General features: G+C 50.3%; 2 protein-coding genes across 2 annotated transcripts in view; one reads left to right on the top strand and one right to left on the bottom strand.

Moving 5' to 3' along the window:
- Window positions 1-10,228, bottom strand: TAS1R1 (taste 1 receptor member 1; the record flags this gene model as incomplete). The annotated part of the gene is given in 11 exon segments (XM_082424229.1): window positions 1-439; window positions 443-1,062; window positions 2,639-2,759; window positions 3,072-3,284; window positions 3,743-3,984; window positions 3,987-4,349; window positions 4,352-4,490; window positions 6,502-6,799; window positions 9,506-9,756; window positions 9,992-10,062; window positions 10,186-10,228. Coding segments are annotated over 11 exon segments (2,616 nt in total). The 3' UTR covers window positions 1-184.
- Window positions 9,683-21,436, top strand: part of NOL9 (nucleolar protein 9) — a 22,992-nt gene continuing 11,238 nt past the window's right edge. The window contains exons 1-6 of the mRNA XM_082467959.1: window positions 9,683-11,035; window positions 11,940-12,159; window positions 12,681-12,808; window positions 15,670-15,805; window positions 15,931-16,027; window positions 16,566-16,663. Coding sequence (XP_082324085.1) covers window positions 10,676-11,035; window positions 11,940-12,159; window positions 12,681-12,808; window positions 15,670-15,805; window positions 15,931-16,027; window positions 16,566-16,663 — 1,039 coding nt within the window. The 5' untranslated portion in view covers window positions 9,683-10,675. The remainder of the gene's footprint in view (window positions 11,036-11,939; window positions 12,160-12,680; window positions 12,809-15,669; window positions 15,806-15,930; window positions 16,028-16,565; window positions 16,664-21,436) is intronic.

Consider the following 21,436-nt stretch of genomic DNA (forward strand, 5'->3'; position numbering starts at 1 on the left):
CACATTTCACCTCTTTATTGGCAGCCAGCGCAGCCCGGACTGAGCTCTCCCGTGGGCTTACACTTCCCAAGCCAAGGCTGAGGAGCCCAGAGGCCTCCTGGGCGCCCCATTCCACCCTCAACCCTGAAAGCAGTGGAGACTTCCAGTTCACCCTGCCCCGGCTTGACCCTGCCCGACCCACTGGTCAGGTGGAGCCACAGCGCCTGGTATAGTCCTGGGTGGAGGCCTGGAGGTGCTCGGTGCTGTTGAGATCTGGGCGGCACAGGATCACATAGCACTTGGGGAGGAAATAACCGCTGAAGCCGCCACTCAGGCTGCTCAGCATGGCCAGCACGTTGACCGCGGGCAGGTACTTGCCCTGGTAGACACTGGCCATGGTGAAGAAGGCGATCCAGGACACGAAGTCGAGGAGCAGGCTGCTGCAGGCAAAGGCGCTGACCTAGAGGAGGCCATTGTAGGCGAAAGCCAGCATGAAGCCCAGTGAGTCAGCCTCTGTGCAGTCAAGCACCACCAGCTGAGGGAAGGGCTGGTATTCCCTGGCGGGCAGTGGGGTCCACACTGCAAGCCACATTAGACAGATAAACAGCTGGGTTGTTGAGCTGATCACCACAAACAGGCCAGCACCATGGTTTTGGACCCACGCATGGAAGAAGGTGGGTACCTTGGCAGAAAACTGGAAGATGAACACAAGTCGGAAGGAGCAGATCGTCAGGCAGGACAGGAAGATGGCAAAACCAAGGGCAAAGAGGCCTCTGCGCAGCAGGCATGTGGGCAGCGTGGGCTCCCCAAAGAAGCCATGGTGGCCACAGCTGCCCCCCGCCAGGGAGCCCAGCACGAGGAAGCACAGCCGGCCTCCAGCCGATCTCACCACAGGCGTGTCTAGGTGCCAGGCAAACAGGCCAGCAGTCCCAGCCCCCAGCAGCAGCAGCAGCGTATTAGCTGCCAGGAGCACCCAAGAGATGGGCTCATGCCAAGTCAGAAACACCACGGTGCATGGGAAGCAGGTCTGGCTTCTCTCAGGTGCCCACTCTTCTCTCCCACAAGGTTGGCAGCTGTAGGGGTCTGGAAGGGAAGGCAGAGAGGGTTCCTGAGAGTCGGGTAAGCATAGCAGGAATGGGGAAGGGAAGGGAGGCCGTGCAAGCCTGCGAGGTTCTGGGAGGGCTGTAGCACAGGAGCTGGGCTCTGCCAGGCACAGCAAGATGGGGTAGCCCTGAGTGGGGGCCCCCAGGCTAAGTGTTTCCTCAATGTGCCTGTGTTAATCACAGATCGTGGAGACACTCGGGTCAGTGCTGTATGGCTCATGATCGCATGAAACCCAGAAGGGGTTTGCAAACCACGAGGTCGTAGAGAGGGCCTTAACCCACATAACCTTGAGGCTATGATCCAATGCGAGCAGCCAGCCCCAAAGGAAGGGTCTTTTCATCTCTCCCCAGCACTCCCACTAGCCAAATCCACCTGCCTGAGCTGCCGCTCTGTGGTTTCTCTGAGTTGACTCTCTCAGGATAGAAGAGATACATTCCCACGCCCGCAGAGACAGTAAAAGGAAGGCACGTGGCCCCTGGAGTCCAGTTCTGGGCTGAGCCCTTAGCTACCTCCGTTTGCTCTCCGGTCTTGACCTTGCATCACTGGGTAGAGTATGCTTTTTGTCCTTCTGCAGACATGCTAGTATCTGCATTCAGGCCAAGCTCTTCAAGGTGTCAGCTGTCACTGGCATGGACAACAGAAGGGACTTCATACAGATAACATGGGAGGGCACAAAGGGAATGATAGCCACATCTGTTTGGATAAAGAGGTTGAATTTAGGGGGACTTCCCTGGTGGTCCAGTGGTTAAGACTCTGAGCTCCCAATGCAGGGGGCCTGGGTTCGATCCCAGGTCGGGGAACTAGATCCTGCAGGCCGCAACTAAGAGCCCGCATGCCGCAACTAAAAGATCCCCCATGCCACAAGTAGAGATCCTGCACACGGCAACGAAGATCCCATGTGCTGCAACTAAGACCCAGTGCAGCCAAATAAATAAATATTTTTTTAAAATATATGTTGAATTTAGGATGAAATTGCCTCTGTAGGCGTTGGGTTGGGAGCTGTCTAATAAAGAACTCAGGTAGGGACTTCCCTGGTGGTCCAGTGGTTAAGAATCCGCCTTCCAATGCAGGGAACATGGGTTTGATCCCTAGTCAGGGAACTAAGATCCCACATGCTGCAGGGCAACTAGGCCCACATGCTGCAACCACTGAGCCCACATGCCACAACTAGAGAGAAGCCCACGGGCCACAACGAAAGATCCTGCATGCCACAACTAAGACACAATGCAGCCAAAAACGAAAGAAAGAAAGAAAGAAAGAAAGAAAGAAAGAAAGAAAGAAAGAAAGAAAGAAAGAAAGAAAGAAAGAAAGAAAGAAAGAAAGAAAGAAAAAGAAAGAAAGAATTCAGCTATATATGAGGACTTCAACTGCTTGTTTCTTTCTGCTTGATCAGAATTCAGTCTGATGGAAGGTGTCCCCCAACCTGTCCCTAACTGGCAGCAAAGTGACCAGGGTCCTGGTTCTGCACATGTGTGGCCCAAGGGAGGTCCATTCATCTGCTCTACAGACCCTAGGAGTGCTGGGTGGTTCACCCACTCATCACTGGGTCACTCACCACTGTTGTTGAGGAAGGTCCCGGCCTCACAGAGCACACACTCGAAGCAGCAGTGGTGGAAACCCATGATCACTCTCTGGTGCCCTTCAGGACAGTCGCTGGAACACACAGACTGAGGCACCTGCAAGAAGCCACAGGTGTTCTGCAACCATGCGGAGGGTCCCAGCTCAAGGGACACTCGCTCTTAGGATGGAAAACTGGATCTCTGGGCATCCGCCTTCGCGGATTACTCCCAGGGCAGAGGCCCTGGTTGTGTGAACCAGCGACGCCCGGGCGTCTGTCTGGGAGCCCGTGGAGCTTCCCTGGCAGGGCTGGGGAGAGTCATAGCGGCCTGATACCTGGGATTCCCCTCTCCTGCTCCGTGTCAGCATTGTCCCCGTGCTCCAGGCTGCCCGTCAGGCAGTCACCTGGTGAGTGACCATGTCCCCGTTACCTGGTCGTCCTTTCCATGCCACCGGATTTTGATCGTATTTATGTCTAGCCAAACTGGAGACCACAAGGAGGAGCCGATGACCCTGAAGGTCCAGTTGGGGCCACTCCAGTCCCAGGCAATTATGTTACAACTGCTGAGGGGGTCGCCATTGTCATTAACTGTCACGATGTCCTTGTGTAAAAGGAAATTCACCTTGCGGATCTGCTCCAGAAGCTGAAACAAACAGGGATAACGGCGCTGCCATAGCTGACACAGGCTGCTCCTCCAGGACCCACCGGGACCCAGACGGCTCAGGAAGCAAGTGCATGGGGCCTTGCTGAGCTTCTATCTGGGTGGTTTCAGCCCATCTAGAAGTTCTGGTCCCTTCCTCAGGCCCTCTCCCCTCCTAGGAGGCCCCTTCACCCTCCTATCCAGCCTCCTGAGTGAGAGGAAGTCTCGAACAAAGAAGCCCTCTGCAGAGGTTTCAAGCCCTGGATCTGAGGCATGGTGGGTGGGAGGGGCCACAGTTCAGAGAACAGAAGACGAACACGAGCCTCAGAGACGGGATCAGCCTCCAGTCGGGGGCCTTTGCCCCCCACCCCTTGCATTTAGGGTAGCTGAAGAGGAACCGCTCCGCTTGCCTCAGGAAAGCACCCTGATATAGGGTGCCAGTGGCAGGTTAAGTGCCTTACCTGCCAGGGGTAGACCCAGCCTCTGGAACAGACTCCAGGGGCGCAGCCCAGGAGCTGGTGGAGGCTGTGAGCCACGGCATAGACAGCCTGGTACACGTTGTAGGCGGAGCCCATGGAGAATGCTCCAAGTGTGGGCATCTTCTGTGCCGTGGAAGCCCAGCACTCTCTGCAGAGCTGCTTGCTGCTGCACCAGGAGCCCCTGAGGCAAGGCGAAAGGGCTCCTTTGTCCGCCCCAACCCGACATAGGCCTCTTCAAACTCCTTCAGGCCAGGGACACGCCTCTGTGGGATGGCCACGCCCAGCACTGGGCCGATGCCCCAGATCCCAGGCACACTGCTGATGTGTCTGGAGATGGCCCAGTCTTCTGAGGCGACCCACACCTTGGCAGTCAGCTTGGCCAGCACCACGGACTCAAAGAACACCCTGGCCAGCTGCCTGCCGGAGAAAACGACCACGACCGCGGTCCTCGCTTGGGCCAGGCAGCGCATCATGCTCTGCGTCCTCTCATCGCCCGGCTGGGCAGAGAAAGGTACAATGTCCTTGAAGGCAACGCGGATGCCCTGCTGGGTGGCCTCGTCCTCCAGCGCCTGCACCCCTAGCTGCCCACCATGGAGATCCAGACCCATCCGAACCTCCGCAACGGCAGCATCAAGATCTCCACCTGGTGCTCATCACTTGGGATGGCGCGCAGAAAAGAGGGGTAGAGCCGCTTCACGCCGACCGTCACGCTGCTGGCATCGTAACTGACCTGCGGGGTTCAGGTCAGCAAGTTCAGTGGCATCAGCCTCGAGTGAGGGCCCCCCAGTGCCAGCCCTGTGCTGGGCGCGGGGACACGGGGAGGATGGAGACATCCTGGCCCACGGTCTCAAGCAGAGCACCACTTGACACACGAGGCTGACAGGTTACACATCAGGTAGGGAGCAGGTCCCCAGGGAGACTTCTGGGAGAAGAATGGGAATCTGTCCTGTGGACAAAGGGACCACAACCGCATGCAGGGAGCGAAACGGTACTTGCGTGGGGCCCTTCAGGGACTTCCACTCGGCTGGAGGTCAGATCCAGGAAGAAAGAGAGCCTGAGCAGGTGTGTCTGGTCAGGGTGGGAAGCCTTAGCCCCCCGTGCTTCGGGGCTGGGGCTTTATCCCAAGGCCTCAGGGTTTAGGCAGCGAAGTGACATCAGACTTGTGTTTTAGGAGTGTATCTCTGATCAGTGAGGAACGTGTTTAAAAAGGCTCAAGGCCAGGGGAATTCCCTGGCTATCCAGTGGTTAGAACTCCGAGCTTTCACTGCTAAGGGCGCAAGTTCAATCCCTGGTCAGGGAACTAACAACAACAAAAAAAGGCTCAAGGCCAGAGTCACGGAGAACTCCTAGGACCTGATGGAATCATCTAGATGAGAGGGGAGGGCGGTCAGTTAAAGCTGCGGCAGTGGCCATAGAGAAGAAGGGACAGAGCTGGCAGCGGTGAGGGCCCCCTCCCTCACCGACCCCCGGCAGAGGCCGTGGAGATGAGCTAAACGTCGGGGCAGGGAAGGGAGTGCAGGTAGGACTGCAGGGTTTCTGGCTTCCTTAGAGACAGTCGCTCTGCCAGATGGGCCGGGGAGGGGATGCAGGAAGACAAGAGGCTTGTGTTACGTGGGGAGGGAAGTTCATCTGGGGGCCTGCTGGGTCCATGAAGTGGAGACGCTGGGCGCTGGGCGAGCATCTGGAAATAAGGCGGGTGCTCAGGAGTCAGAAGGAAGGTGGAGACAGGAATTTCAGCCCGGGCCTTGGCCTGCCTGGGAAGGGGAGGGGTCTGCCCTAGGGAGTCACCGCCTTCTCAGAGCAGATGGGGGGCGGGGGGCAGAATTCTCTAAAGGAGACCAAGAACGAAGTGCCCCAAGTGAAAGGGTCATAAATGCTGAGGGAAAGTGTCAAAATGGTCAAATGGAGGGACGTCCCTGGCCGTCCAGTGGTTAAGACTCCACGCTCTCAATGCAGGGGGCATGGGTTTGATTCCCTGGTCGGGGAGCTAAGATCCCGCATGCTGAGCAGCATGGGGCCAAAAAAAAAAAAAAAAAAGATCAAATGGGTTAAAGGCCACCTACCAGGCCCTGCACCAGCCCACCTGAGCAAGACGGTGCGGTGTAGGATTCCACCTCCAGGCTGGCCACCTGAACCACGTCCAATCCCTACCCAGCCTGCACCTTCCAGCGCCGGCTAGAAGGGCAGAGTCCAGGGCAGCGGAGGGAGGAGTAAAAGCAAAGAGGGAGAAGCAGACAGGAAGAGAGGACTCTGCGGAGAAGTCTGCATGGAGGCGGGGCAGAGTCAGCCAGGTCCGAGAGGAGAAGTGCCTGCAGGATAGAGGAGGACAGGGCAAACGTGTAGGTGGCGGAGGAGGCCCAGGGAGAGGTCGACGAGCAGAGGAGGGGAGGGACGGGACTGGCCCGCACAGGGACAGATGCCACACCTCTGAGCCTGAGTCTGGGGGGAGTGGGAAACGAAGGGTGTTCAGTTCTGCACAAAGGTGATAGGACAGCGGGAGGAGAAAGAAGGGCAGAAGTTTCCAAGGAGAATGGATTTTCCAGTGAGCACTGAGGCAGGGAGACCTGGAAGCGGCGCTTGGACAGGAAGGAATGCCAGGCAGGTGACTAACGAGCAGTGACCGCCCAGGAGGCCCAGGAGTCCAGGCTGGCCTCAGGCACGGCAGCTCCTGCCCACCCACCCCAGCCCACACTGGACTTGGCAGGAGGGGAGATGAGTGAACTGCCAGGGCGCCAGCTTATCAGGGGCACCAGGAAGGGGCTCAGCAGGGCTGCAGTGGTGGCAACATGGCTGCTGGCGTCGGGCCCAATCACCGCCACAATCGCGGAGGAGTAGTGGGCAGGGTCTCCTTGGCTCTCCACGTAGCGCGTCCCTGGCGTGCTCAGCGTGGCAAACACGTTGGCTGACTCCGAGCACCTGTCGTACGGCTTGTACCCCAGGGTGACGTTGGGCAGCAGGGCGGTGGGGTTGTTTATCTCCTCGATGCCAAACTGCATGGCCTGGAAGAGGTGGTAGCCGTGGCCATTGAAGGTGTTGGGCCTGTAGGGAAAGCCAGGCTGAGAGCTGAAAAGGGCAAAAGGCCCTGCTGAGACCCTCTGGTCTCCTGGAACCCCAGGCTTGGGGGGTAGAAAAGAACCTCTGAGGTCATCTGTTCAGCCCCCTACAACCATGACCTCAGTGTGGACCCTGTGGCTCACACAGTTCTGTTGAAAGGCCTTCAGAGAGGTAGGGGACAAATTGGAGAAATACATATACCATGCCCGCTTCCCCCCCAATAAGCATGTTAGCCCTGAAAGGCTCCCAAGTTCCGTAGGAGAGAAACCTGCTATATTAGTCAGGGTTCTCCAGAGAAACAGAACCAAGATGAGATACATATATATAAACAGAGAGAGAGAGGGAGAGAGGGAGACAGAGTGAGAGAGAGAGCAAACAAGAGAGGTTTATTTTAAGGAATTAGCTCATGGGATTATGGGGGCTGGCTAGTCTGGGATTTGCAGGGCAGGCTAGAAAATCCCACAAGACTTTATTTTGCAGTTGAGGCTGAAGGTGGAGTTCTTTCCTTTTCCGGGGACCTCCATCTTTTCTCTTAAGGTCTTCAACTGTTTGGATGAGGCCCACCTACATGATGGAGGGCAATCTGCTTTACTCATCTATTGATTTAAATGTTAACCACGGGCTTCCCTGGTGGCGCAGTGGTTGAGAATCTGCCTGCCAATGCAGGGGACACGGGTTCGAGCCCTGGTCTGGCAGGATCCCACATGCCGCGGAGCGGCTAGGCCCGTGAGCCACAAATACTGAGCCTGCGCGTCTGGAGCCTGTGCTCCGCAACGACAGAGGCCGCGATGGTGAGAGGCCCGCGCACCGCGATGAAGAGTGGCCCCCGCTTGCCGCAACTAGAGGAAGCCCTAGCACAGAAACGAAGACCCAACGCAGCCAAAAAAATAAATTAATTAATTAATAATAATTAAAGGTACTAATAATTAAAAAAAAAAAAACAAAAACCAAATTCCCAATGGTGCATGTAAAATACCTGGATAAGCATCATGTCAAAAATAAATAAATAAATAAATAAATAAATGTTAACCACGTCTATGGGAATTCTCTGGTGGTCCAGTGGTTAAGACTTCACCTTCCAGTGCAGTGGGTGTGTGTTCGATCCCCAGCTGGGAGCTAATATGCCACATGCCTCGCGGCCAAAAAAACCAAAATGTAAAACAGAAGCAATATTGTAACAAATTCAGTAAAGACTTTAAAAATGGTCCACATCAAAAAAATGTTAGGGCTTCCCTGGTGGCGCAGTGGCTGAGAATCTGCCTGTCAATGCAGGGGACACGGGTTTGAGCCCTGGTCTGGGAGGATCCCACATGCCGCAGAGCAACTGGGCCCGTGAGCCACAATTACTGAGCCTGCTCTTCTGGAGCCTGTGCTCCGCAACAAGAGAGGCCACGATAGTGAGAGGCCCGCACACTGCGATGAAGAGTGGCCCCCGCTTGCCGCAACTAGAGAAAGCCCTCGCACAAAAAAAACGAAGACCCAACACAGCTATGGATAAGTGAATAAATGAATAAAATTTTTAAAAAAAATTATTAAAAAAAATCTTAAAGAAAAATAGGTAAATATCAACCACGTCTAAAAATACCTTCACAGCAACATCTAGACTGGTGTTTAACCAAACATCTGGGCACCAGGCCCTAGCCAAGTTGACACATGAAATTAACCACAGTCTGTGCTTAACCTTGTTTAACTAGTACTTTTCACTGGGACACTCGTGCCTGTGATGAGGGCCTGTGTTCCTCATGGCCTCTCTGGGAAACACCGACAAGGGCTCACTGGGGACATGATTCAGCCCAGCCCCGCTTGGAGAGTGTGCCAGCCTGTTCCATTTCCCAGCCTCTCTGCTTGTTGCTAGGCTCTCCCATCGTTCCGATCACTTCTGTCCTTGAGTCACTGGAAGGAAATGCAGTACCTCCTGCCCATGACAGCCCTTCAGTTATCTGAAGCCGGTTTTCATATGTCTCCTCCTCCCTCAAGTCTTTTCTTCCCAAGCTCCCACCTGTAGCTCTTTGGGCCAGTCCTCCTGCGCCAGGCTTTCCAGAACCTTCCTCCTGGGCTGGCTGTCAGGTGTGCTTCATGTTTCGGGCATCCTACTGCTGAGCCGTGATACATCTTCAAGCTGCCCAAATCTAATGCTTGTATGGATGGCAAGCAACTGTCTTCTTTATAAGAAAGGCCGTTGTTTTTTCTACCTAGACTGTTGACTTCATGAAGACACCAACCTAATTTATCTTTGCTAAGCTCCTGAAGCATCTACTGCTATGTGTCCCCACATAGGGGGGAAGCCTCCCCTGGAGAACCGTACTTGCCGTCTGGGAGACTAAGGAGTGTGAACTTGGGGAGGAATGGGGTGGGGGAGGAGACGGAGGAGGGGAAAGACCACGCTTGCTTAATCCTTGCCATCTAGTTACGTCACAAAGCCAGGAAACAACTGGCATGGAATTAAAAGACAAAGGACTCTAACAGCCAGGGCAAAAGGACATGTTACAAAGTGGAAACTGTATTACAAGGTGCCAGGGAAGGGGCTAGCTAGCGCTTGAAGGTGGCGCCTGCAGCTTGGGTGGAGACTGGAGGCAGCTCAGACGGTCACCCCCGAGGCAGAACTGGCAGGGTCTTGCTGAGGGGGGGCTGGCAGAGGGCCCCATAGGCATGGGCCCCCCTAGGTGACAGTTCTGCTGACCCCTCACTCACCTGTCACAGAAGGTCACTGTGGGTCTGCGTCTCATCCCTAGGTGGTCACCGTGGAGAGGAAACAGGCCCGCAAGCAGGTAATCCCCAGGGAGGCTGAAGTCAGAGGAGGACACGGTGCTGTGGCAGCTGAAAGCCCAGCAGCAGGAGAGGGAAAGCTGCAGGCCGACGAGGCGTGGCCCCCCAGAGTAACACGCTGGCCAGACCTCCCTGCGCCTGGCATGGCCGCGCCGCGCCCTGGGACCAGGCCGGGCCTTTTAACTAGAATGGTCGGCCGCTGCCCAGATACTTCCCGGTTTCATGCCTTTGGAAGGGGTGGGATTGGAACCCAGTTGTAGGAACCGGGCTGTTTGCCTCCACCGTCTGGGGCTGCCGTCCTCCTCAGGAACCGGGCAGGGTAAAGGCACAGGTGCAAACCGGGTGGCACCCACTGGCCCTTCCTCTGGACGGTTGTGGGTTCTGTCCTTGCACTGCTGCCTGTGGCTTCACCTGGCTCAGAAAGGGAGCCCTGGTATTTGGGGGCAGGCAGAGGAAGGCTGGAACACATCTTCTCTGGGGGCCTTGAGGAACAGGGTGTGGAAGGTTGCTCTCTGGGAGCTGAGGATTTTAAAACCTTTTACCTGGGCCTCAGTTTACCCAGTGAGACAAGGCTTTGAGTTAACCTTGCAACTCCGCACACCCACCCCAGTCCTCAGTGTCCTGAAGTTGAAATTCTGAGTAAATCATCCCGATTTCGCCTTGTTATAAACAGGGTTGCTCCCTTCAGCTCAAAGATACATGCATGCAAACAGGGTATGCAAATAGACCGGTTTTGTTTAAAACGTCAATCCTGGAGATTTCTCTGCAGGAAAAAAAATCCTAGGTGCATTTCCGGAGAGGTGGCCTTGGACTCGGGGTATCTGACTTTCCCTCTGCAGGCGGCCGGGGTGGGGCTTTTGCATAATGTAAATGGAGCCTTCGTTGGGACACCCGGCCCGGGTGTCGCCCCAGGCGGCCCCCAGACCCGCCCCCCACCGCCGGAGGGCCTGAGCCTCCAAGGGGCCGGGTGAGGCCCGGAGGCCCTGCCGAGGCCGCCGGCAGAGGGCGCCCGCGGCTCCCAGGCCGCTGGACGGGCCGCGGGGCGGAGCGACGGGATCTCGCGAGATTGTGGAGCAGCAGGCGCCGGTGGGCAGCATGGCTGACTCGCTGCTACTGTTTAAGAGGGGTCCTTCTCGCTCCACATGGCTGCGGGCCCGCAAGGCCCGGCCCCACCTCATCCTCAGCTACCGGCCCCGCCGCCGGCTCGGGAGGCTGCGCTGGCGCGGCCGAAGGCGCTTTCGGCGGCGATTGTTGCAGGCCCAGGCGGCCGGCGCGGACTGGCGGGAGGGCTGCTGCCTGGTGTCGCGCTCGGCGGCGCCCCGGAGGCCCAAGACCGCGGCCCCCAGCCCCCGCCCGGCCGAGGATCCGGCCCCGAGTTGTTCCGCGCTCCTCCCCATCCCGCCAGTGCGGTCGGCCGGCTCGGGCCGCGCCGTGTTGCTGCTGCCGCTGGGGCAGGTAGGTCGCGCCCGGGAAGCCGGAAGGGCAGAGCAGGAGGGGTGGGGACGCAGCCACGGGAGCTGCAGGCTGGGAGAGGCCCGTGTCCCCCTGCGGGTCCTTTGGACGCATTCCTCGGGCGGTGGTGCTGGGCAGAGCGTAACAAGGACCCTCCCGAGGGAATTCTAAGTGTTCGGGGCTGGAGGGACTTTAGTAGTAATGATAATAATATAATGTATATATATAATACATACATTATATATATAATATACTATATATATAATATATACAATATAATAATATAATGATAATAATAGTACTTGCATTTACCGAGTGCTTAGAAATGTCAGGCTGTAAGTGTTCTAAGTGTTTGGGGCATACGAACCCATTTAGTACTCATGCATGCTCTACGGAGTCATTACCGTTAGGAATGGTTACAGAAAGAAAGAATATAGCTTAGGTAACTTGCCAGAAAGTTATACAGCAGAGGTAGAGCCAGCAGTCAAACCCTGGCAGCCTGATTGCAGGGCCCCTGACGTTCACCTGAACGTTGGTCTGGGAGGTCCCCCGCAATACAGGAGGGTGGTGAAAACCCAAGAACGGGAGAGACTCGGCAGGCGCTGGACCTTTGTAAGAACAGGGAGCCATGAGTACAGCAGAGCTGAGTTCAGGGGGCCCCCCCTGGGTCAGTGTTCACCAGACTCTCTGTCCCTGTAGCTGCCATAGGATATGATCTTAGGTTAAAAATATTAATATTTTAATCTATTAGTTTAAAATACTAGATAGTCACCTACAGGGTATTCTGTTACTTGGAAATCAGCCTCCTTTTGATGTCTGAGTAGCCAGTTGAGATCTTAGATGTTTTCTGTCATTGGTAACAGAATCTGTAACCTTATTTCTTCCTTTCTTTTTTCTTTCCCTCTAGGGCTTTACTTTTAGCGGGATCTGTCGTGTGACCTGCCTCTATGGCCAGGTGCAGGTGTTTGGTTTTACCATCAGCCAAGGCCAACCTGCCCAAAATGTCTTCTCTACCTATACCCACTCTCGCCTGACTATCAATGCAGTTCATTACTCAGTGCATGAGAAAAGCAAGAAAGAGATGAAAAGGGAAGCCCGAAGTTTGCTCAGATCTTATCTGAACCAAGGTAATGAAAAAAACTGCATGATTTACTAAGGGTGTATCATAATAAGGTGAATAATTTTTTTTTTTTTTTTGGCTGCGCTTCCCGGCATGTGGGATCTTAGTTCCCCGACCAGGGATTGAACCCGTGCCCCCTGCATTGGAAGCGCAGAGTCTAAACCCCTGGACGGCCGGGGAAATCCCAAGGCAAATAATTTTCGGATGCTTACTATGGCCTAGAACTTGTACTCTTTACTGGTATCTATTTAAACTCTCAGCAGGGTCTTGAGAGTGAAGCTATTGTTTTCACGATTTTACAGATGAGAAAAGTTGCCCAAGGCCACACAGCGTGTTTAGGTAGCAAACCTGGATTGACTTCCCCACCCAGGTGTGTTCCTGTCATGCAATATGGCCTCCTGAAAAAGTCTCTCAAACATAATTCCTAGTCTCAAAAAGTTTGAAATTTAGCAGAGGAGGAGGAGGTCCTAAAGGGCATAGAGTTTAATGGCGTGCTATTTCTAAGGTAGTTTATATCTCTCTTTACAGATGACAGATATTGTTTGATGAAGAATTTTTCTCCTCTGTGTTCCATTCTGTTGCTGGAACGTCTGAAAACCTCCACTGTGAACTTCATAATCAGCCATCCAGGTTTATCTTACGTTTTCGTACAAGAGGTAGAACCAGTTTTCATTCAGAGTTTTGCTAATTACTTTCACCAAAACAGTCAGATGACTATGTAGGATGCCCCCTTGGAAGATCAGTCTGTCTGTCACATTGTGCTGTAAGTCATGCAGAATGTGACATGTGTGTAAAGTAAAAGTAGTCAGTATAGAAGGCTATATCATGAAAATTGTCTCTTCTACCCCCCTTAGCTTCATTCCCCAGAGAAAGTCATCGTTTTCTACTATAGTTGGTTAAATGCCTTTTGATATTTCTTCAGTGGTTATCTTTATATTTTTTTAAATGGTTATCTTTATATTTTGATTTACTAACTTGAGACAGTATGAATTTTCTCTAAACTCTGAATGAGAATGAGTAATTTCAATGTACTTACACTTTCTCCCATCTCTCTCTTTCTTCATCTCCAAATTTTTGCTGCCCTTATTATTAATTTCCTGAAGTCGGGTCGGTCACTATAATTGTCTCCCACGAGCCAGTAGACTGAGTCAACTCTATAGGAACATCAGACTGGGTGTGAGGTGTGACCGCTTGGGTGCACGGAGACGGGGCGCTGCAGGAGGAGACTTAAATCTGTAGCTTAAAGATGCCTCTTAGACATTCAGCTGGAAATGTCAAGTGGGAGGTGCAGTGTGTGAGTCAAGTTCAGAGAGGAGGTTGGGAATGTAAATTTGGGAGCTTTCAGCAGAAGAGGGTTCTGGAGCCCATGAGACAGGATAGTAACACCAAGGAGTTGATACAGGTAAAAATGAGAAGCTTCCGGGTCTGAGCCCAGACCCCGAGGAGCAACAAAGGGACTGAGCAAAGCAGGCGGGTGTGGTCGGGGAGCCGCTGAAGGACGCAGAGGCCCCGAGGCAGCTGATGGTGAGATGAGGCCTGAGAAGGGAACTTGGGTGCAGAATCACCATCTGGACAAGAGTGGTTTCATTGCATTGCTGAGGGGGTTAGCCTGATTGGAATGGGGTCAAGACCTGGGGAAGAGCGGAACTCAAGGGTTTAGTAGTAAGGGATTTTGCTTTTAGAGAGTTTAGCTGTAAAGGGAAGAAAGAAATGAAACAGTGGTGGGAGGAGTGAACATGAACTAGAGAGTTCTGGTTTTTGTTCAGGTGGATGGAAAAAAACCTCGTGATTGAACACAGCAGGTGGGAAAGATCCACAGGAGAGAGCGCGCTGGTGCATGAGGGAGAGGATGGCTGGAGCGAGGTGGGGGATTGGACCTCGAGGGGCGGGTTCTGGTGTCTGTGTGGAGGGTTGGCCTTAGGAGCTGAGGCAGTTCCTTCAGAGTGGCTGAAGGCAGCGCCTGGGACAGAGCCAGGGGCAAGGGGACGGTCTCTTCTGATTGCTTCCCATTATGCTGTGAGATGGTTCAAGGTTATCACCTAGGGCGTAGGAGGGGGTTGGAGGCTGGAAGATATGAAACAAGGGCAGGACAATGAGTGGGCTCTTGTGGTCACGTAAATTTAATCTAGTACAGAATCCAGCAGCTTGGTCGGAGCCACAGAGAAGGGAATGGAAATCCCGTGTTACCAAGTGAATGTTTCAGATGCCACGGTCAAACTCATTCTTTTTTCATGTATTTTCAGCTTTTTGTTTTGTCCCTGCGACTTACCCAACCAGCAGTGTTTATACTCCTTATGATCTTTCTTGGATAACTTTCCTTTCCACACTTACGTGTTAATACATTCTGGAATTATATTTTCATATAAGGCAGATAGTAAACTTTAGCTGCTCTCATTTTATAAGATGTTCCTGTTTTTCCCTCAGTGACTGATAGTTGAGCGGAGTGTAGAATTACAGGTTCAAAGAAGTTTTCCTCGAAACCTTGAAGGACTTGCTCCATTGTTTTCTAGAATCCAGAATAGCTGCTGGGAATCCTCACCCCAGGCTGATTCTTGCTCCTTTTATGATGTCCTTCTCCTCAGGGCTGATGAAATGCATGCGGATGTGATCGTGGGTGGGGTCTCTTCCTGGGTCGGTCCTCCCTTATTCCATCTGAGACCCACTTGCTTCTGCCAGGGCCCTGCTCTCATTCCTCTGGTGGCTTTCCTGTGGTTTCCTGCTACTTAACGCTAGAATGCCATCGGACTTCATGTCTCCACTTCCCACATCCCTTCAACTCTTTTTTTTTAAAGATTTATTTATTATTTATTTATTTTTGGCTGCGTCGGGTCTTAGTTGCGGCACGTGGGCGGTTCGTTGCGGTGCACGGGCTTCTGTCTAGTTGTGGCGGTGGGTTTTTTTTTTTTCCCTCTCGCTCTCTAGTTGTGGCACGCAGGCTCCAGAGTGCATGGGCTCTGTAGTTTGCGGCACGCGGGCTCTGGTTGAGGCGCGTGAGCTCAGTAGTTGTGGCGTGCTGGCTTAGTTGTCCCACAGCATGTGGGCTCTCAGTTCCCCGACCAGGGCTCGAACGCCCATCGCCTGCATTGGAGAGCAGATTCTTTACTACTGGACCACCAGTGGAGTCCCTCCTTTCAACTCTTTGTCTTTTTGCTTGATGTTTTTGGAGACTGTCTTGACTTTATTCCAAATCACCAACCTGTTCTACAGCTGGGGTCTTTGGTTTAATTTTTCTTGTGGCCATCACTTTTAAATTTCCATGCATTTTCTTTTTCTCTGGAGTCTCTCGCAGAGGTGGTGGCAGCTTGGAAGTAAGCGTAAGCTGTGAAAATAGAGACATGGACGGCTTTGGGAGTCAACAAGACTTAACCGGAGGGTTGGATTTGGGGGGTGAGAGAAAGGGAGGGATCAAATTTATCTTTTGTAGCTCACAACTATATGAGGCTTATTAATTTAGAACCGAAGAAAAAGAAGTGTATTTGTTTTCATCTTTTCTTAAAGTTTACATTGTTATTTTCAGATTCCGACTTTCCAGATTAACTCTGAGTATTTCGCCTTGAAATCTGTCGGCATTAGAAGAGAGAGAAAAAAAAACGGCCTTCGTTTAACCGAGAGTGCCTTTTCAGTCATGGATGAGTTAGTCAGCATTTCTTGTGGTGAGTAATACGTACCGACACAGTCTAGTGTGTTTATCCACCAAAGCCTCAGAGGGTTACTGTTGATGATTAGCATCCTAAAGAAGATGGCTAATTTTAGGGGTCAATGTTTGTTTCACCTCCAGAAGAAGCAGACGGCTGCCCTGTCATTCTGGTTTGTGGCTCTCAGGACATTGGAAAGTCAACATTTATTAGATACCTGATTAACCAGTTGTTAAATAGGTAAGAGTATTTTTGACATATTGCTAGATTTTTGGCAGGAAGTAGGATTTTTGATTTGAGAAACTAGATGGGAATGCGTCCTGACTCCTAAGCAGAGATTATATACAACCCTGCAAAGCCACTCAGCTGAGTGAGGCGGTCTGGTTATACCAGGTTTTGGGGTGAAGTGATGGCGCTCTCAGGTATACCCACCTTGCCTGTTGGTGAGCTCGCGACAGTTGTCACTTGGTCTCTGAAAATGTATTTGTCCAAATCCAGAGAGTCAGGGTAGGGATAAATTCTGTTGCATTTTAAAAATAAAATGTTAAGAAAGGCAAAGTTTTATCCATATAATGAGTGGACACTGTGGCCTTGCCTGCGTCCCATTTTCTCTTTACCATTCTTCTTCTGTGTTGGTTGTCGTCTTTGGAGCATTCTACCTATGAGGCTGCATAGGGTGGATTATGCCTGTGGGTCACGTAAAATCTTTACAATCTGATTTACCCTTTGGGCACAGTAAAACTAGTTAAGATTTTCTTTCTTTCTTTTAAATTTTCAGTATATCCTGCATTGACTATTTGGAATGTGATCTGGGACAGACAGAATTTACTCCGCCAGGTTGCATTTCTCTACTTAATGTTACAGAACCAGTTCTAGGTATGTATCATATACTTCTTAAATGTCTTGGTTTTATACAGTGCAAAAGTAATGATACAAAAAGTTCAAAGAGGGCTTCCCTGGTGGCCCAGTGGGTAAGAATCCGCCTGCCAATGCAGGGGACACGGGTTTGAGCCGTGGTCCGGGAAGATCCCACATGCCACGGAGCCCGTGAGCCACAACTACTGAGCCTGCGCTCTAGAGCCCATGAGCCACAACTACTACTGAAGCCCGCGCACCTAGAGCCCGTGCTCCACAACAAGAGAAGCCACCACAATGAGAAGCCCGTGCACCACAACGAAGAGTATTTCCCGCTCGCCGCAACTGGAGAAAGCCCGCACGCAGCAACGAAGACCCAACACGGCCAAGCAGCCAAGGATAGATAAATAAAATAAATAATAAATCACAAAAAAAAAAAAAAGTATTGTTTAAAAAAAAAAATTCAAAGAATACAAAAGTATAACATATAAAAAAAGAACATTCTCCCCCGCTCCCAAACTCATGGTCTTCCCATAACTATTCCTCTAGCCTCAAAAAACAAAAACACAAACCCAATAATACCTTTCTAGGGTTCCATTTTAGTAAATGGAACTCCCATCCATTTTATTTTATGTAAATTGGAAACACTTTTCAGTAATATTAACATCTTATATAACCCTATACAATGACCTAAATCAAGAAATTGACATTGATATAATACTATTAACTAATCTATAGATCTTTTTTCAGAATTCATCAGTTATCCTACTAATATCCTTTTTATGTTTCAGACTCCAAATCAGAGTCCCACATTGCTTTTTTTTTTTTTTTTGGCTTTGCCTTGAGGCTTTGCAAGATCTCAGTTCCCCAACCAGGGATTGAACTCGGGCCACGGCAGTGAAAGCCTGGAATCCTAACCACTAGGTCACCAGGGAACTCCCACACTGCTTTCTTTTAATACAAAAATATACATAATATGATATTTATCATTTTAACTATTCATGTGTACAGTTCAGTGGCATTAAATACATTTATAGTGTTGTATACCCATCACCACTATCTACCTCCAAAACTTTTTCACTGTCCCAAACTGAAATGCTGTACCTATTAAACAATCCATTCCCCCCCCCAGTCCCCCACAGCCCCTATGGACCTCTAGCCTACTTTCGGTCCCTATGAATTTGCCTAATTTAGGCACCTCATATAAGTGGAATCATGCAATATTTGTTCTTCTGTGTCAGGCTTTTTTCACTAAGCATAAAGGTTTTAAGGTCTGTTCATGTTGTAACATATGTCAAAAGTAATTCCTTCTTATGGCTGAAAATTACTCCATTATGTCACATTTTCTTTATCCTTTTAACTGTTGATGGACACTTGGATTGTTTTCATTTTCTGCCTATTGTGATCTTGAACAAAGTAGTTGTGGCATGCAGACTGTGGAGCGTGCGGGCTTAGTTGCCCCACGGCATGTGGGATCTTAGTTCTCCAACCAGGGATCGAACCCGTGTCCCCTGCATTGGAAGGCAGATTCTTAACCACTGGACCACCAGGGAAGTCCCAATTTTTGTTATTTTAATTATGACCTTTCTTGTGGATGTGAAGTGATATCTCTTTTTGGTCTTGATTTGCATTTCCCTAATGACTAACGGGTGTTGAGCATCTTTTCATGTGCTTATTGGCCATTTGTACATCTGCTTTGGAGAAATGTCTAGTTTAGTCCTTTGCCCATCTTTTTAATTAATTAATTAATTAGTTTATTTTTGGCTGCGTTGGGTCCTCGTTGCTGCGCGTGGGCTTTCTCTAGTTGCAGCGAGGGGTGGCTGCTCTTTGTTGCAGTGCACGGGCGTCTCATTGCAGTGGCTTCTCGTTGCGGAGCACGGGCTCTAGGTGCACGGACTTCAGTAGTTGTGGCACGGGGGCTCAGTAGCTGTGGCACATGGGCTTAGTTGCTCCGTGGCATGTGGGATCTTCCCGACCAGGGCTCAAACCCGTGTCCCCTGCATTGGCAGGCGGATTCTTAACCACTGCGCCACCAGGGAAGTCCCCCTTTGCCCATTTTTGAATTGGGTTCTTTGTTTTTGTTGAATTTAGGAGTTCTTTGTATATTCTCGATGTTAATTCCTTACTTCTAGAAATTTTGTCAGTTTTTGCTCCAACACTTAGGTCTTTGATCCATTTTGAGTTAATTTTTGTGTATGATACAAGGGAAGGGTCCAACTTTGTTCTTTTGCACATGGATGTCCAGTTTTCCAATATCCATTTGTTATCCTTCCCCCACTGAGTGATCTTGGCACCCATGTTGAAAATCATTCCGGACTCTATTCTATTCCTTTGGTTTATGTCTGCCCTTAGGCCAGCACCACACTTTTAATTACTGCACCTTTGTAGTAGGTTAAAAGTTGGGAAATGTGAGTCCTCCAACTTTATTCTTTTTCAAGATTGTTTGGCCTTTTGGGACCCTTTGCAATTCCATATGAATTTGAGAATAGGCTTTTCCATTTCTGGGGAAAAGGCTATTAGAATTTTGATAGGGATTGTGTTCAGTCTAATTTTTTAGGTCTTCTTTAATTTCTTTTCTTTTCTTTTTTAAATATTTATTTATTTATTTTGGCTGCACCAGGTCTTAGGTCTTAGTTGCGGCACACGGGATCTTCCTTGTGGCATGGGGTATCTTTAGTTGCGGCATGCAGACTCTTAGTTGCGGCATGCAGGATCTAGTTCCCCTACCAGGGATTGAACCCGGAACCCCTGCATTGGGAGCACAGAGTCTTACTCACTGGACCACCAGGGAAGTCCCTTTTTTTTTATATATATAAATTTATTTATTTATTCATTTTATTTAATTTTTTTTTTTGGCTGCATTGTGTCTTTGCTTGCACGCCGTTTTTCTGTAGTTGCTGAGAGAGGGGGCTACTCTTTGTTGTGGTGTGTGGGCTTCTCATTGCGGTGGCTTCTCATTGCAGAGCACAGGCTCTAGGCGTGCGGGCTTCAGTAGTTGTGGCACACAAGCTTCAGTAGTTGGGGCTCGCGGGCTTTATAGCGCAGGCTCAGTAGTTGTGGCGCACGGGCTTAGTTGCTTCGCGGCATGTGAGATCTTCCCGGACCAGGGCTGGAACCCGTGTCCCCTGCATTGGCAGGCGGATTCTTAACCACTGCGCCACCAGGGAAGCCCGGGAAGTCCCTTTTTAATTTCTTTTTTTAATTTATTAATTAATTTTTTAATTTATGGCTGCGTTGGGTCTTCATTGCCGCCTGCGGGCTTTCTTTAGTTGTGGCGAGCGGGGGCTACTCTTCATTGCAGTGCGCAGGCTTCTCATTGTGGTGGCTTCTCTTGTTGTGGAGCACGGGCTCTAGGTGCGCGGGCTCAGTAGTTGTGGCACGTGGGCTCAGTAGTTGTGGCTCGTGGGCTCTAGAGCGCAGGCTCAGCAGCTGCGGTGCACGGGCCTAGCTGCTCCACGGCATGTGGGATCCTCTCGGACCAGGGCTCGAACCCGTGTCCCCTGCATGGGCAGGCAGATTCTTAACCACTGCGTCACCAGGGAAACTCCCTTTTTAATTTCTTTAAGCGGTATTTTACCTCCTTGGTTAGATTTATTCCTAAGGATTTAATTCTTTTAGTTATTGTAACTGGAATTGCTATTCTAATTTCCTTTTCATATTGCTAACTGCTGGTGTATAGAAACATAACTGACTTTTGTGTTTTGATCTTGTGCCCTGCAACTTTGCTGAATTCCTTTATTACCTCTAGTAGCATTCTTGTGAATTCTTTGGGATTTTCTATATATAAGATCACGTCATCTGTGACTAGAGATAGTTTTATCTCTACATTTCCAAGTTGGATGCCTTTTATTTCTTTTTCTTGTCTGATAACTCTGGCTAGAACCTTTAATACAATGTTGAATAGAAAGTAAACATCGTTTTCTTGTTCCTCATCTTGGAGGTAAAGCATCCAGTCTTTTACCATTAAGTAAAATGTTGGCTGTAGCTTTTTCAGTTTACCTTTGTCAGGTTGAAGAAGTTGTCTTCTATTCCTAGTCTGTGGAATGTTTTTTATCATGGAAGGATGTTGGATTTTGTCAAATGCTTTTTCTGTTTCTGTTCAGATAATTGTGTGACTTTTGTTAAGCTGATTTTTAAAGGAAGCAGACGGTATCACATTAGGTTGCTAGATATATTAGCGATTTAACACGCTTTTAGTCAGTAAGAATTTTTAAACACATTTACTTTATTTTAACAGCTTTCTCAAAAATACGTGTTTCGGGTGGGATAGGGAAGGTGAGAGGGAGACGCAAGAGGGAGGAGATATGGGGATATCTGTATATGTATAGCTGATTTACTTTGTTATAAAGCAGAAACTAACACACCATTATAAAGCAATTATGCTCCAATAAAGATGTTAAAAAATAATAATAATAATTGTTTAGGGGAGTCCCCTAGTGGCCTAGTGGTTAGGATTCCGGGCTTTCACTGCCATGGCCTGGGTTCAGTCCCTGGTCTGGGAACTGAGATTCCGCAAGCCACACGGCGCAGCCAAAAAAAAAAAAATTGTTTAGACTTAGCTCTTTAGCTGGTTTCATTGTTCCTCTTTTACATTTTCTCTACTTCATTTAATTTCTTTTCCTTTTTTATCCCTTAGTATTTCAGTGGGTATTTCTAAAAGCAAGGACACTGCTGTGTCATCATAATACAACCACCAAAGTCAGGACAGTAACATTGCTACAGTGTCGTTACTCGATTTTGTCCACTGTTCCAATCATCTGTGTAGGCCCAGTGTGTACTTACAAATCTTCAGTC

Source organism: Balaenoptera physalus (genome assembly GCF_965194825.1).
Source record: "Balaenoptera physalus genome assembly, chromosome: 1".
Taxonomy (NCBI): Eukaryota; Metazoa; Chordata; class Mammalia; order Artiodactyla; family Balaenopteridae; genus Balaenoptera; species Balaenoptera physalus.